The sequence below is a fragment of the Gobius niger genome (assembly GCF_951799975.1).
Source record: "Gobius niger genome assembly, chromosome: 3".
NCBI lineage: Eukaryota > Metazoa > Chordata > Actinopteri > Gobiiformes > Gobiidae > Gobius > Gobius niger.
The window spans coordinates 3180112-3197247 of record NC_136854.1 but is presented as its reverse complement, the minus strand read 5'-3'; the positions used below and the strand labels follow the sequence as shown (position 1 = coordinate 3197247).

At 43.8% G+C, this 17136-nt stretch overlaps 1 protein-coding gene across 1 annotated transcript in view; it reads right to left on the bottom strand.

Moving 5' to 3' along the window:
- The window catches only part of LOC306960571 (uncharacterized protein), a gene marked incomplete at both ends in the record, with an annotated part of 40454 nt that overhangs the window by 22432 nt on the left and 886 nt on the right, over positions 1-17136 (bottom strand). Inside the window, 15 exon segments of the mRNA XM_079553004.1 lie at positions 492-535; positions 664-695; positions 699-837; positions 908-1075; positions 1140-2922; positions 5107-5197; positions 7960-8187; positions 8659-8837; positions 11440-11477; positions 11659-11832; positions 11903-12070; positions 12135-13917; positions 13985-14165; positions 14268-14331; positions 15770-15868. Of these exon segments, the coding sequence (XP_079409130.1) occupies positions 492-535; positions 664-695; positions 699-837; positions 908-1075; positions 1140-2922; positions 5107-5197; positions 7960-8187; positions 8659-8837; positions 11440-11477; positions 11659-11832; positions 11903-12070; positions 12135-13917; positions 13985-14165; positions 14268-14331; positions 15770-15868 (5171 nt within the window).

Sequence of the window (17136 nt, the reverse complement as noted above, 5' to 3'; positions counted from 1 at the left end):
AACACTCCAATTGCAGTTTGTTTGACTTTTTTTTTTGCATTCATTCTTTTACTCTTTTGTAGTGGCCATAGTTTTTGGAATGGGTTGGGAACCACTGGTCTACAGCTGAACTGTGTGACGGGTTGGACATTTCTTTGTAATCACTCATAATCTCAGAATATCAAATGTGGAGACTAGCGAGGCCCGGCCGAAGGCCGGGTCTCAGCTAGTATGGAGATATAAAAGTACCAAAAGTTGGCACTGAAACAATTTTTGTTTTTCGATACTGTAAACACCAGACCTTTTTGTTTAATGGTGCCCATTCCTACATATGGCTTCAATGAACTTTCTCCAGAATAATAATGAAGGTCTCAGTTCTAAAGGTTTGAGTGAAAACAGCTCAAACTCTCCTGACGTCAATATCGCAGCTGTCGACATGAGAGAAACTTGTACAACAGCAAATCTTCTCAGAACAACCAACATTTTAAAAGTATATTAAGAGTCAGACTTACATCTCCTGATCGGGTTCATCCATCGTTCTCCAGCAGGACTCAGTCTGAAACAGACACAGACTCAGAACCACAGTTTGTTTGTGTCGACTGTAATAACTGTGTAATAACTGTGTAATAACTGTGTAATAACTGTGTAATAATTGTGTAATAACTGTGTAGTAACTGTCCTGACCTGAGAGTGGAGAGTGAGCAGTGGGGCTCCTCCTATAGAGCAGTCAGGAGCTTTACTCCTGTGTCTCCTGGATGGTTGAAGCTGAGGTCCAGGTCTGTCAGATGGGAGGGGTTGGACCTCAGAGCTGAGGCCAGAGCAGCACAGCCTTCCTCTGAGATCAGACACCCTGACAGTCTGAACACACAGGGTTAAACAGAGTCATAGAAATGACAAACTCACAGAGATGAAGAGTAAACCCTCTGACCTGAGCTGCTCCAGTTTGCAGTGAGGACTCTTCAGTCCAACAGACAACATCTTCAGCCCTGAGTCCTTCAGGTCGTTCTTACTGAGGTCCAGGACTGTCAGACTAGAGGAGCTGAGGACTGAGGACAGAGCTTCACAGCTGCTCTCTGACAGGTTACAGCCACTCAGTCTGGAGAGAACACACTGTTTTAGGAGAAGTTTAGAAGGTTCATACTTACATAGACCTCACTCACAGAGCTTTGTTGGAGGCTTTGACCACTGGCATCAGCCTCAGCAGAGCCTCCTCTGAAGCACAGTATTTCTTCAGCTCAAACTGCTCCAGAGCTTCTTCTGATGACAGTAAGATGAAGGTCAGAGCTGACCACTGAGCAGGAGACAGTCCACCTTCAGACAGACGTCCTGAGCTCAGGTACTGTTGGACCTGCTCCACCAGAGAACCATCATTCAGTTCATTCAGACAGTGGAGCAGGTTGATGCTTCTCTCTGCAGACACTTCCTCACTCAGCTTCTGCTTGATATACTCAGCTGTTTCCTGATTGGTCTGGGAGCTACTTCCTGTCTGTGTCAGCAGACCTTGGAGAAGGCTCTGATTGGTTGGCAGCGAAAGACCCAGGAGGAACCGCAGGAACAAGTCCAGGTGTCCGTTTGGACTCTGTAAGGCCTGGTCCACAGCCGTCTGGTGCAGATGTTTCAGTTTAGGTTTGACTCTGAGAAGAGTGGACTTCTGTGTTTTTGTGGAGAGCAGGTTGACTCCAGTGTTGATGAAGGTCTGATGGACATGAAGAGCAGCCAGAAACTCCTGCACACTCAGATGGATGAAGCAGTAGACCTTGTCCTGGTACAGGCCTGGCTCCTCTCTAAAGACCTGTGTGAAGACTCCGGAGTACACTGAGGCGGCTGCAGCGTCCAGCCCAAACTCACTCAGGTCACTCTCGTAGAAGATCAGGTTTCCTTTCTGCAGCTGCTCAAAGGCCAGTTTTCCCAGAGACTGCACCATCTTCCTAGTCTCTGGACTCCAGTGTGGGTCTGTCTCGGATCCTCCTTCATACTTGATGTTCTTGACTTTGGCCTGAACCACCAGGAAGTGGATGTACATCTGAGTCAGGGTCTTGGGCAGCTCTGCTCTCTCTCTGGTCTTCAGCACATGCTCCAGGACTGTGGAGAGGATCCAGCAGAAGACTGGCATGAAGCACATGATGTGGAGGCTTCGGGACGTCTTGATGTGGGAGATGATTGTGTGGGCCTCATCTCTGAACCTGTTCCTGAAATACAGCTCCTTCTGTGGGTCGCTGAACCCTCGCACCTCTGTCACCATGGAGACACACTCAGCAGGGATCTGATTGGCCGCCGCGGGGCGTGTGGTTATCCAGAGGCGAGCGGAGGGAAGCAGGCTCCCCCTGATGAGGTTCACTAGCAGCTCCTCCACTGAGGCGCTCTCTGTGGGCTCCGTCAGGGCCTTGGTTTGGGTGAAGTCCAGAGGAAGTCTGCACTCGTCCAGACCGTCAAAGATGAAGAGCAGCTGCAGATCTTCAAAGCTGCTCACTTCTTCTGTTGCTCTAAAGAAGTGATGGAGCAGCTGCACCAGGCTGAAGTTCCTGTCCTTCAGCACATTGAGTGCTCTGAAAGTGAAGGGGAACAGCAGCTGGACGTCCTGGTGGGCTTTGCCTTCAGCCCAGTCCAGACTGAACTTCTGAGTGAGCAGTGTTTTCCCGATGCCAGCCACTCCCTTTGTCAGCACTGTTCTGACGGGCGCCTCTGTGTCCGCGGGGCCTTTAAACATGTCTTCACATGTGATGGCTGTCTCTGCTCCGCCTGCTTTCCTGGAGGCTGTTTCCATGTGTCTGACCTCATGTTCCTGGTTGACCTCTGAGGCCCCTCCCTCTGTGATGTAGAGCTCTGTGTAGATCTGCTGCAGGAGGGCGGGGCTTCCTGCTTTAGCCACGCCCTCAAACACACCCTGACACTTCTGCTGCAGATCACGCTTCAGTTTACGCTGAACAACTCCAGAACATCTCCCTGAATGAAGACACAGACAGAGTCAGAGAGAAGATGGCGTTTTCCCACAAGATTGGACATTTTCTGCTGTCACACTTCTTTTTACACTGCGTTCCAAATTATTATGCAAATGACATTTTTCTAAGATTTTCTAAATTGTCAACTCAAATGAGAGTCAGAATAATTTTCAAGTCTTTAACTGGTAGAGGATCATTTAAATGTGGTTGAAAAAATTTCCTAGTGATAAGAGTATTTTTTTCAAAAATAAATATAGTAAAAACCTCAAAATCCACTGTTCCAAATTATTATGCAACTCATCGTTTCAATACATTTTAAAGCTTGTAATTAAGGGTTAGGGTCATTTGTTGTATTTGTAGCATTAGGAGGTCATATTTACTGAAATCAAAAGCTATTTCAATCCAAAAAATATTAACAGGTCAAGTTATATTTTACCATAGGAGCCCTTGTGTGATAGCAGCTTCAAAATTCTTAATCCATTAAACTTGTGAGTTTTTGGACAGTTTCTGTTTGGATTTCTTTGCAGGATGTTAGAATAGCCTCCCAGAGCTGCTGTTTGGATGAAAACTGCCTCCCACCCTCATAGATGTTTTTTTTTTTGAGGCTCCAAAGGTTCTCAATAGGGTTGCAGTCAGGGAAGGAGGGGGTCCACATCATGAGTTTCTCTCCTTTTATGCCCATAGCAGCCAGTGATGTAGAGGTTTTCTTTACAGCAGGACATGGTGCGTTGTCATGCATGAAGAGGATTTTGTTAGGGAAAGCACGGCTCTTCATTTTGTACCATAGAAGACAGTTGTCAGTCAGAAACTCCACATTTTTTTCAAAGGTCATTTTCACACCTTCAGGGAGCCTAAAAGGGCCTAAAGGGGCCGACCAGCTCTCTCCCTTATGATTTTGGTCCAAAACATGACTCCGCCCCCTCTTTACTGACGTCACAGCCTTGTTGGGACATTGTGGCCATTCACCAACCATTCACTACTCCATTGATTTGACCATCAAGGGTTACACGGCCTCATCAGCGAACAAGACTGTTTGAAAATGAGTCTTCATGTATTTCTGAGCCACTGCAGCCGTTTCTGCTTCAGCTTCAATGAACAGTTTAGGGGAGTCCGGATAGAAGGTTTATGCACAACTGTAGCATCTGGAGGGTCCTACACCTTGATGTTCTGGAGACTCCAGAGGCACCAGCAGCTTCAAATACCTGTATGCTGCTTTGTAACATCTGTTCTCTTAATCTGATGTGTTTGTCTGGCAGAAACCATGCTCATTGTGCCTTTATCTGCACATATGCTTAATCTTTCATGAAATATCGAAGGTTTTCATACCTACACCAAGGCATTCAACTATTTCACGCTTTTCATCAGCAGAAAGACCCTTTTTCTTTCCCATTTTGTTTGAAAATGATGATCTGCATAATAAAGTGGAACACCCTTTTTCAGTAGTTTTTCCCTTAACTGGGCTTAACCTGAAAACTAATCATCCCAGGTCTCTGAGATTAATGTCAGTGATTCATAGAGCCCCAAGTCACGATACCATCCATGAGTTTCATTATTATTATTTTTTTTTTTACCTTTTTGACACAAAAGTACAATTTGCATAATAATTTGGAACGCAGTGTAAAGGTCTGAACTGTTATAGACCCATTTCCATTTTGCCAAGAATCTGTAAATTATTTGAAAGACTCATCAACTCTCAACTCATCTGATCTCGTTTAAAACTCAACTCTGAGACTCTGATATAAAGAACAGAGTTAGAGACTCTGATATAAAGGACAGAGTTAGAGACTCTGATATAAAGAACAGAGTTAGAGACTCTGATATAAAGGACAGAGTTAGAGACTCTGATATAAAGAACAGAGTTAGAGACTCTGATATAAAGGACAGAGTTAGAGACTCTGGTATAAAGGACAGAGTTAGAGACTCTGATATAAAGAATAGAGTTAGAGACTCTGGTATAAAGGACAGAGTTAGAGACTGATGTAAAGAACAGAGTTAGAGACTCTGATATAAAGAACAGAGTTAGAGACTGATGTAAAGAACAGAGTTAGAGACTCTGATATAAAGAACAGAGTTAGAGATTCTGATATAAAGAACAGAGTTAGAGACTCTGATATAAAGGACAGAGTTAGAGACTGATATAAAGGACAGAGTTAGAGACTCTGATATAAAGGACAGTGGTGGATCTCACCTCTGAGCGTTGGGGTCAGTGGTTTTAGAGGCTCCGTCGTCTCTGAACTCTCTCTCCTCCATCGTGTGTCCAGCTCTGACTCGCTCTGAGACTGAGGGAAACTAAGAATCAAAATAACAGACACTCAAAGGTGAATGTAAACACTTTATTAGTCTTTGGTCATGAAGATTAGATCAGGAAGACAGTATGTGATAAAAGATCGACCAGAGCAGAACATTTAATGAACACAGACACAAATATCTCTTTAAAAGAGTCCGGGGGTTTTCTGTCATGAGGAAACAACAAAATGTCACACTATATGAGTTCAGCCAAAGAGTGTGATGTGTTTGTGTGAGCTCTCAGTCGTACAGGAGTTTCCCATCATTTGTTCATGAAAGTGTGACAGATCATGTTATAAATGTAAAACGAGTGATGGAAACAAAAAGCTGCTCCAGTCTTTTCACATTTGTTCCTTTCTTGGATCCAGCTCCTTCTGTTTCTGGTCTTTGTCTGTTTTGACAGATCATGTTCCTCACTGGGAGCTGCTTCATGGACTTTGTAGCTCCAGAACCTACAGGACCAGACTGGCCTCAGACTTTGATCAGTTTGGGCTTTGATCATCGGGTCTCGTCTCCACTCGTACATTCTCTTCATTTGCTTTAACACAGCAGCTTTATTTGACCAAGATATTCAGATATTTCATCATTGTTTAAGTCCTCATTATTTACCTTTCATGTACTTTAATATTACATTTATTTGGGAACTCGTCATTTTAAAGACCATTTTCTCTAAAGGCTTTTTTTCTCTCTCTGGAGACGACATTTGCAGCTCCTTCTCTTCACATTTAAACTCTTGTACTTAATATTTTGTTGTTTTTTTAGAAGAATCTAATTTCTGTTAAAAGTTTTGCTGTTGCCTAAAAATTATCAGATTTTCTTTTAGTAATGACCAGTTTATTGAAAGTTTAAATACGTTTTCCAAAACTCTGTTAAAGTCTCTGACTCTTATATCAACACAATTAATGCATCATTTTAAACTTCGCTCTTTCCATTTTTCTATATATGTCTGTAATGTTAGTCATTTCTGCTCATAAATAACTCATTACATATTATTATACATTTATATCAGGCTAACTGGTGGGAACTGCACATCTGGCAACAGTTAAATCACCTTCAACATCACTGCAGCTGTTTTCATAGTAACGATAAACAATAGATACAGATGGCGTCTCGTCATAGAAGGGGGCGTCGTTTCACCAAGGGGGGAAATAGAATCAATATTTCACTGTTTTCTGGTGGAATATGAACTTATTTATCACATAAATGAAGTCAAGTCTAAATCAGGTCAATATGGATGTTTTTTCACAGCAGATTGTTCAGTAGAAGCGAAAAAACAGCAGTCGTAGCTAGTGCTAGCTAGTGTTAGCATGTAATACGGTGCTAACATGAAGCATCATGTAAACATTCTCTGTTATTTATGTAATTATGGGCTGTTGAACCACTTTGCTCCACTCTATGTCTTTGTATATTTACTTTGTATAAAATTATATCAATAAATCTGCATTTGTTTAAGTAGTTTTTGAATAATTGGATAAAGTTAACATTTTCTCTTCTTTGTGTTTCCCTCCTTGAAGCAGTGCTGAGTCACTCATGCCCCTAGAGGCCAAAAGCGCCACTGCAGGTGTCGTAGCATGTTGTGTTTTTTACTCATTAATTGTCCGTGAGAGTAAATACTACGCTGACAGAAAAGACAAAGGGACAGAGGGATATTGTTCATCCAATTACACAATGGAGATCATTGTTTTCACTCAAACTTGGCTGTAAATACTGTTTAAGTGGTGCTAGCCCAATGTTAGCTTTGCCCGTTAGCCTGTTAGCTTCTTCTCCGTGATTCCATTAGTGTGTATTGGTGACTCCGACCCGGTGGCAGCGAAGTTGCAATTGTAATTTTCAGGCCAGAGACACCAGGGGGCGATGAACGACCCCCCAATCATCCCTTTAACACTTGTATTACCCCCAGAGGAACGACGGGAAGGATTTATTAAGGTAATCAAGTCACTTAGTGCTGCTTTAACTGTTTCAAACATGACCATATATGGGCGTTTCCAGAGATGTTGTCTGTATCTATAGGGGTTTTGCACTAACGACTTCCACATTCCTCTAACCGGACACTTGCAGTCACTGTGTTAATTAAGAGGAACAAGAAATTATTAGCAACAAAGAAAAACTGCTACATGTTTAACACTTTGTAAACGGGATCGATTTGGCTTCACTACATAAATAATGAATTCTTCGCTGCTCAAACGAGAGATTTCCTAAACTCAGTAAATAAAGCTGTTGTGGATGAACCCACTGCCCACAGCATCGAGGAAATGGCCTCATTCAAAGCGACCTGTTCCATAATCGATAATCCAATAATAAAGATGAATCATTAACCTTCACCAGCCTCTGAAGGATCACAGTCCCACGTCTTTACTGTAAACACCACCGTAAAACTGCAACACTTTATTGTTTTATTCAGGTTTATGAGGTTAGAGTTCGACACCAGCTCACAGTATTACACCTGTAGAAGTTGACGCTAGAACAAACTAAAAATAACAAGTAAATCGAACTCATTACTATCTCTGACATATGGGCAAACGATTCTGACCAAACAATGGATTTCTTACTAATGTGTGGTATTGTCTAAAATAATATGACTCTGTTAGACATTTAAAATAAATGATTAAAGGACTTTGTGTTCAAAAAGTAAAGTCAAATGAAGGAAACAGACTTTATTTATGTGATTATCTGACTAATATCTGACTCACAGTGACCCTGCCCACACAAACCCCTGAATCCTGAATGTGGGATTGAAATCAGTCACAGAACTCACCGGAGCTGGACCCTCTGGAGCTGAGGCCCTCTGGAGCTGGGGCCCTCTGGAGCTGGGGCCCTCTGGAGCTGGGGCACTCTGGAGCTGGGCCCTCTGGAGCTGGAGCCACTGGAGCTGAGGCCCTCTGGAGCTGAGGCCCTCTGGAGCTGGGCCCTCTGGAGCTGGGACCCTCTGGAGCTGGGACCCTCTGGAGCTGGGCCCTCTGTAGCTGGGCCCAGCTACATTTATCTGAAGGAGATTTTCCAACATCTCTAAAGATTTACTTTGTTTTATCAATGAACTGGGAAAGGTATGTCAGGAAAAGGTCATGTGACTGAAACTCATCTGTATAATTGAGACTCTGATCGTCAGTCTGACAGAGACACTGAGGAGCCGTAAGTCAAGAGCCTAAACCCAGGGATCAGGGTGTGAGTGAAGGTGGTGTTGAAGGTGTGGAGGTGGATCAGTTCCTCAGAGGAGATTGTGTAGAAGGACAGAGAGCCAGCAGCACAGTCCACATACACCCCTACTGTCCCAGAGGAGGAGCCGGGCTGAGGGAGGGGGGTTTCATTGTTTTTATGCCAAACATAGAAACCATGTTCAGAGCAGTCCAGACTCCAGGACTGATCATTGCCTCCAAACCCACTGTCAGCACCTCCTCCTTTCCTTGTGATTCTTCTGTAAGACACTGATATAGAAACCTCTCCCTCTCCACTGGACCTCCCAGTAACAGCGCCCAGTCAGACCAGAGTCACACAGAAGCTGAGCCCAGACCTCAAATCTGTCCTGATGATCTGGATACGGCTGATCTTCTCCCACATGTGTGGCCTTCTTGTTGTTGTCAGACAGTTTGAGGTTTATCTGAGCTGTGTTTGGATCCAGAGAGAGTTCAGTGAAATCTGAGGGAGAGAAAACACAGCAGCAGTTAGTCCCTGTTCACTCTTTAGAGGAGAACCACATTTATATTGATTTGAAATGGACTCAAGGATTCAAATATAAATTTCAATGACGTAGCCACACATAACCTGGAATGTTCTGAAGTGACATTTAACAAATCTTTCTTTTGTATTAAAACTTGAATTCTTGTTTGTGTCGCGCTGTCGCAGATGAAGAAACATAATGAACATTTACATTTAAACTCTTAGAAAGTGGTTTATCAGGAACAAAACACGTCTCAGACTCATGAAGGTGTGAATTTAGTTTAGTTCCTGTAAATTAAGGATTTAATAATATTTAAAGACAAAACTTGTTTCTTTTCTATATAATAAATTAATTTTCCGTTCTAATTCTCAAGTTCAAACATGGCACATTAAACACGTCTTAGGTTTAATGAATAGAAGCTCATCGGTAAAGCTCTTTCACAGAGTGGAGCACATCGGGAAATTCATCTGGAGTTTAAAGATGATCCAAAGCTCCTCAGCAGGAGGTCTGATGGAGGGCGGGGCTGTGTCAGGACTGATAAAGTTTCAGGTTTAACCTTTGTGTCGTCCTTCAGTTTTCTTTCTGTCGCCCCCTAGTGTACACAAATGGACAGAATCTCAGGAATCACTTTCCTTCCACTCACCTTCTCAAAACTCCCAAACATGTGATTTATTTGGGAGTTTTAACCCTTTATTTTCCAGTTTCAAACCAAACCTTTGAAGTTTGTTACAAACAACATAAAAAGCTGTTTCTCTTTATAATACTGAAGAGTTCAGAGCTGGGACTGATGTGGTGTTTAGAGCCTTGGACGTGTCAAAGATCAGCAAAAAATGGATTTGAAGCATTTGTAGTTTTTCTGTCGTGGACGATTCTTTATGTCCAGTTGTTCATTATAAAAACATTCATGACTTCCTTTGTCTTTGCTCCCCTGTCACCGTATAAAAGTCATATATTTGATCATTTCATTTTGCAGAACAAGAGTCAGGTTTGACATTTGTCCTGTATTTCTTCAGTTTGGACCTTGTTCCTGTCGTCCAGATGAATGAAATCATGTTATTTTCCCATTAGGATATAATGGAGCCATGGCAGAACCTGGACTTTTCTCACATCAAACTTCACATTTTAAAACTCACTGTAATACAGGAAAAAAGTCTCATATCTGTGATGTCAGCGTTTCATTTGGAAGAAAAGGAGTTGAATTTGACATTTTCACTGCATTTCAGAACTTTCCACTTTTCTAACATTGTAACAGATGCATGTGTTTACAGTCAGGTTATACTGAAGCTGTGGCCCAGGGGAAACTACAGGATATCTTTGTCTTTATGTTTTATATAAAATATATGAATATTATTAATATTAACAAGTGATTTATCGACAATAATGTTGAGTGTGAAGAAACAGCTCTGTGGGAGCGTCACAATCAGGGGTTAGTTTAGAAGCAGAAAAGTCTCTGTTGAAAACGAGGCCCAGGTTTGTAAACCTGAGGAAACACGAGAATAAATCCAGACTGTAGCTCTTTGTCCAGGTTATTTTGTGTGTTCAGGTCACTTTCAGCTGATAATTACTATTTATGAACAAAATTTAGGCTCCGCCCACAGCGCTCTGGTTCTCACAGAAACACAGAGTTTACAAACTGTAGAAAATGAAACAACACCGGCTTTACCAACTGTCAGAAAAAAGAATTTGATGAAAAACAGTAAAAATGCCAAATGTCACTGATTTTCTTCCAAATGAAACCCTGATGTCACAGATGAAGTGATTTTATGTCATATTTAAGTGAGATTTAAAAATAGACGTTTTCAGGGTAAAATCCATTGGAAATGCCTTATTTCCATTATATTCAATAGAAAAAATACAGTGATTTTATTCCTGTGCCGACAATGGGAATGAGCTCCAATCTGATGAAATACAATAAATAAGTTAAATTTCACTCCTTTTCTTCCAAATGAATGAATTTCACTTCATCTGTGACACAAACACGGCTCTGGAAACAGACAAAGCCTCAGCTCTACAATTTATTATTACAAATATAATCATACTTTTGTGTTTTTGTAGAACAATTTCTTTCAGCTTTAAGTTTTCAAACTGTGATTTTAAGTTAAAATCCAGAACATTATTACATGTTTGGAAGTTTTGGAAAAGTTTAAAGTAGTTCATGTGATTTATGCAGAAAGTGGCAAAACATATTGCAAATGTAGATGTTATGGCTGTTTTTAGGTGTGTACATTTTTGTACACTAGGGGGCGACAGGGAAATGCAGATCTACCAAATAAAAGACATGAGAGAAAAACAAACACTAGATTCTGAAAATTTGGCTTAAAAAAATGTTTTCTGCAGAAATCCACGTCTCAAGCTGCAACACAGACAAAATGTCAGGAAATGAAGAATTTTTTTGAACACAGGGTTAAATGAACTTTCTCCAGAATAATAATGAAGGTCTCAGTTCTAAAGGTTTGAGTGAAAACAGCTCAAACTCTCCTGACGTCAATATCGCAGCTGTCGACACGAGAGAAACTTGTACAACAGCAAATCTTCTCAGAACAACCAACATTTTAAAAGTATATTAAGAGTCAGACTTACATCTGCAGTTCATCCATTGTTCTCCAGCAGGACTCAGTCTGAAACAGACACAGACTCAGATACACTGTTTGTTTGTGTCGACTGTAATAACTGAGTAATAACTGTGTAATAACTGAGTAATAACTGTGTAATAACTGTGTAATAACTGTAACAACTGTGTAATAACTGTGTAATAACTGTGTAATAACTGTGTAGTAACTGTGTAATAACTGTCCTCACCTGAGAGTGGAGAGTGAGCAGTGGGGCTCCACCTGTAGAGCAGTCAGGAGCTTTACTCCTGTGTCTCCTGGATGGTTGAAGCTGAGGTCCAGGTCTGTCAGATGGGAGGGGTTGGACCTCAGAGCTGAGGCCAGAGCAGCACAGCCTTCCTCTGAGATCAGACACCCTGACAGTCTGAACACACAGGGTTAAACAGAATCATAGAAATGACAAACTCACAGAGATGAAGAGTAAACCCTCTGACCTGAGCTGCTCCAGTTTACAGTGAGGACTCTTCAGTCCAACAGACAACATCTTCAGCCCTGAGTCCTTCAGGTCGTTCTTACTGAGGTCCAGGACAGTCAGACTAGAGGAGTTGAGGACTGAGGACAGAGCTTCACAGCCTCTCTCTGACAGGTTGCAGCTGCTCAGTCTGGAGAGAACACACTGTTTTAGGAGAAGTTTAGAAGGTTCATACTTACATAGACCTCACTCACAGAGCTATGTTGGAGGCTTTGACCACTGTCAGCAGCCTCAGCAGAACCTCCTCTGAAGCACAGTAATTCTTCAGCTCAAACTGCTCCAGAGCTTCTTCTGATGACAGTAAGATGAAGGCCAGAGCTGACCACTGAGCAGGAGACAGTCCACCTTCAGACAGACGTCCTGATCTCAGGTACTGTTGGACCTGCTCCACCAGAGAACCATCATTCAGTTCATTCAGACAGTGGAGCAGGTTGATGCTTCTCTCTGCAGACACTTCCTCACTCAGCTTCTGCTTGATGTACTCAGCTGTTTTCTGATTGGTCTGGGAGCTACTTCCTGTCTGTGTCAGCAGACCTTGGAGAAGCCTCTGATTGGTCGGCAGTGAAAGACCCAGGAGGAAGCGCAGGAACAAGTCCAGGTGTCCGTTTGGACTCTGTAAGGCCTGGTCCACAGCCGTCTGGTAGAAAAGCACTGATTTACTGATAAAAACCTTTCTCCATGATGAAGTTTGTTCTTCTGAGAGCAGGTTGACTCCAGTGTCGAAGAAGGTCTGATGGACGTGAAGAGCAGCCAGAAACTCCTGCACACTCAGATGGATGAAGCAGTAGACCTTGTCCTGGTACAGGCCTGGCTCCTCTCTAAAGACCTGTGTGAAGACTCCGGAGTACACTGAGGCGGCTGCAGCGTCCAGCCCACACTCGCTCAGGTCACTCTCGTAGAAGATCAGGTTTCCTTTCTGCAGCTGCTCAAAGGCCAGTTTTCCCAGAGACTGCACCATCTTCCTGGTCTCTGGACTCCAGTGTGGGTCTGTCTCAGATCCTCCTTCATACTTGATGTTCTTGACTTTGGCCTGAACCACCAGGAAGTGGATGTACATCTGAGTCAGGGTCTTGGGCAGCTCTGCTCTCTCTCTGGTCTTCAGCACATACTCCAGGACTGTGGAGAGGATCCAGCAGAAGACTGGCATGAAGCACATGATGTGGAGGCTTCGGGACGTCTTGATGTGGGAGATGAATGTGTGGGCCTCGTCTCTGAACCTGTTCCTGAAGTACAGCTCCTTCTGTGGGTCGCTGAACCCTCGCACCTCTGTCACCATGGAGACGCACTCAGCAGGGATCTGATTGGCCGCCGCGGGGCGTGTGGTTATCCAGAGGCGAGCGGAGGGAAGCAGGCTCCCCCTGATGAGGTTCACCAGCAGCTCCTCCACTGAGGCGCTCTCTGTGGGCTCCGTCAGGGCCTTGGTTTGGGTGAAGTCCAGAGGAAGTCTGCACTCGTCCAGACCGTCAAAGATGAAGAGCAGCTGGAGATCTCCAAAGCTGCTCACTTCTTCTGTTGCTCTAAAGAAGTGATGGAGCAGCTGCACCAGGCTGAAGCTCCTGTCCTTCAGCACATTGAGTGCTCTGAAAGTGAAGGGGAACAGCAGCTGGACGTCCTGGTGGGCTTTGCCTTCAGCCCAGTCCAGACTGAACTTCTGAGTGAGCAGTGTTTTCCCGATGCCAGCCACTCCCTTTGTCAGCACTGTTCTGACGGGCGCCTCTGTGTCCGCGGGGCCTTTAAACATGTCTTCACATGTGATGGCTGTCTCTGCTCCGCCTGCTTTCCTGGAGGCTGTTTCCATGTGTCTGACCTCATGTTCCTGGTTGACCTCTGAGGCCCCTCCCTCTGTGATGTAGAGCTCTGTGTAGATCTGCTGCAGGAGGGCGGGGCTTCCTGCTTTAGCCACGCCCTCAAACACACACTGACACTTCTGCTGCAGGTCACGCTTCAGTTTACGCTGAAGAACTCCAGAACATCTCCCTGAATGAAGACACAGACAGAGCCTGAGTCTCAGAGAAGATCAAATGACTCAGTGAAATGGACCTACTGCTCCACAGACGCTCAGCCAGCTCCTTCTGCTGCCTCCTCCTCAGGAAGTTCACAGTGATCTTCAGAAAAGCCTCTCCATCCTCATCAGGCTCGAAGCATTCTGGGTAATCTGTGCTCAGAACCTTGTGGAGCTTCTTCAGCTCCTTCTGGACAAAAGTGAAGATGTCCTCCTGCAGAAGCTGCACAGACACATTAGAAACAACACAAATGCAGTCAGTGTCAGATCTGTGTGAAACAAGTCCATTCATCTGAACATCTCCAAACTTGAGTGAAGGACACACCTTAAATATGGAGTCCAGCTGAGTGTGATGTTGCTGAGCTCTGAGCTCTGGAGCCTGCTCCACTCTGTGACAGAGACACAACAAACACCTCAGGATTCAGCTGTTTCTCTCACACTTTCAGAACCTCATTAAACCACTGTCTGTCCTTGTGTTTAAACAAACTCAATCTTACAGATCTGAGGAGAAGTTTGGTGGGCTCATCATGGACCAGTTGCTCCTGAGGGACTCACAGTCTGGGCCTGGTTCAGAACCTTCTGGTCTGACGTCAACACTGGGTCTAACACTGACAAAAACATTTACAATAAACATTAAAATAAAACTTTATTGTGTGAAAATTAGATTCTCTTACAATGTTTTATTTGAAATGGGACAATATCATTTATAAAACACACAGTTTAACATTGGTGAAATCACATGTCAGTAACATATGAAAATAACCATGTGTGTAAGTGAGTCATATGTTTGTGTGTCACAACTATAAAGCTCCAAAAGTATTTCTTACTTAAACCGTATGTAACGTTTCGAGCACTGGCCCGTCCTCAGACAGGTCATGTCAAACCACAACAATGTGACAAAAACCAGGCGACAACATGACAAATGACAATAACTTTTGTAGGTCTTAGCTTTCAAATGAGGCATTAGACTGTTGCTCTCCAGTTGAGAAGCTTTTGGATGTGGTTCAGGCGGGTGGTAAGAGCGTTTTTCAGTCCCAGTCGGCCCTGCTCACAGCGGGGGACACGGGTCTGAGACACCAGGACGTTTGAGGACAGAGATGGAAGTGACAGGAGGGATGTGGAGCTGCAGTGACGCAGATGGAGCAGAAGAAGGACTCACGGACACATCAGTGGTGAGTCGTGCTTTGGTGTCGCTGTTGTTGTGAGTAAATGGCCATAACCGAGCCCAGGGGTCGGCAACTAGGGCTGGGAGATGGTGACAAAAATGAACATCTCCATATCGATATTCAGACGATATTTTTGCAATGCTTCAAAGAAATGTGTGCAAACTGGCAAAGAAGGTCCAGTTGGTCTTTGGACTTGCTGTATCTGACTTATTATTGTGTAGAATTACTAGAACATAAAGATATGAGACATTATTGTTTTAAAAATTAGGGCGGGGCCATATGAACAAAAATGTACATCACGGTGTGACAATATGGCAAATTCATTTAAAGCTATTTTATTCTATTTATTCATCTAAATCTCCACCTTCACCTGGAAGGACACGGAATATTGCTACAATATTTGCAACTTCATCTCCATCACAGGTAAATGCTCCTGTGAAGCATTTGAAGCATCTGAAACTACAGGAAACGTGTGGATGAAGTTATCGCTGCCTAAAGACACGTTTTCCTCCCACTGTTCGCTTGTTTAAGTTCAAATGGAACAAAATGACGTGCTGATGCTGCTCTGCTGAGCTTCTTTTTGGGTAAATTCAGTGTTAAAGTGATGACTTCTCACTGGGCCAGTCTCAGGAGGTCTTTGAACAGAAGAGGCTAAACTCACCGCCCTGTCCTGAAGTTGATTGGTTTGCCCATAGACCAGTTACTCCTGAGGGACTCACAGCTGGGACCAGGTTCAGACGGAGGAGGTTTCTGGAGGATCCTGAGACAAAGAAGAAAACACTTTAGTGAAACACATGGGACTGTCCTGGATCAGACTGAACACTGAGCACAGTGAGGCTGATGCACGAGACTGAGGACAGCTGTGCTTCAATCAGACATGGAGAAGCTTTACTGCACCAAGAGAGAAAGAGGAGCAGAGGAGACGTGTCTGGATGACACCAAGATCATACATTTATTTTCTTTTGGTCAATGTTAAATTGTGCATTGTCCCTGTGAAATAAAAACCAGACCATACGAGTCGCCCAAACCCAGGCCTGGCCCAGGGCGGGGCCCGAGCTGAGCCTGACCGGGCAAAACCACAGTCTTTGATCAAACTCTCTCCATAGGAGTTTATGGAAGTGCTCTCAGTCTGACCCGTCACCTGTAGGACCTGTTTGTCAAACTGCACTTTATAAAAAGACACATGTTTTTATTCAGTGTTGGAAAAAACGTTTACTTTTTTAGGTCAGTTAGAACCACTCCTGGAACCGCCACCTTAACGTGGTGGGGGGGTTTGAGCACCCGAATGATCCTGGGAGCTCTGTTGTCGGGGGATTTGTGCCCCTGGTAGGGTCTCCAATGGCAAACAGGTCCGAAGTGACGGGTCAGACAAAGAGCGGTTCAGAATTATGAGTTATGAGAGACCAACAGGCCCGGTTTGAATCGTGAGGCCGTCCTTCTGTGGACCCACCACCTGCAAGAGGAGCCATAAGGGGCTGGTGCAATGTGATTTGGGCAACTCCAACAGCTGCCCCCACGACCCTGAAACGGAAAAGTGTAAGAAGATGGATGGATGGAGGTCAGTTAGAATTTTCACAATTATTTCTATTTGCCAAATGCCAGAAGAATAAGATATATATATGTAAATATATATATATATATATATATATATATATATATATGTATATATATATATATATATACAGTCTACACCTAGAGACCCCAGGTGTAGACTGTGCAAAGCGGCCAATGAGACGATCCAGCACATAACTGCAGGTGTAAGAACATAACTGCAGGTGTAAGAACATAACTGCAGGTGTAAGAACATAACTGCAGGTGTAAGAACATAACTGCAGGTGTAAGAACATAACTGCAGGGTGTAAGATGCTGCAGGGAAAGCCTACATGGAGCGCCATAACCAAGTGGCTGGTATAGTGTACAGGAACATCTGTGCAGAGTATGGGCTGGAAACCCCAAGGACAAAGTGGGAAACACCTCCAAAGGTGGTCGAGAATGACCGAGCCAAGATCCTGTGGGACTTCCAGATAC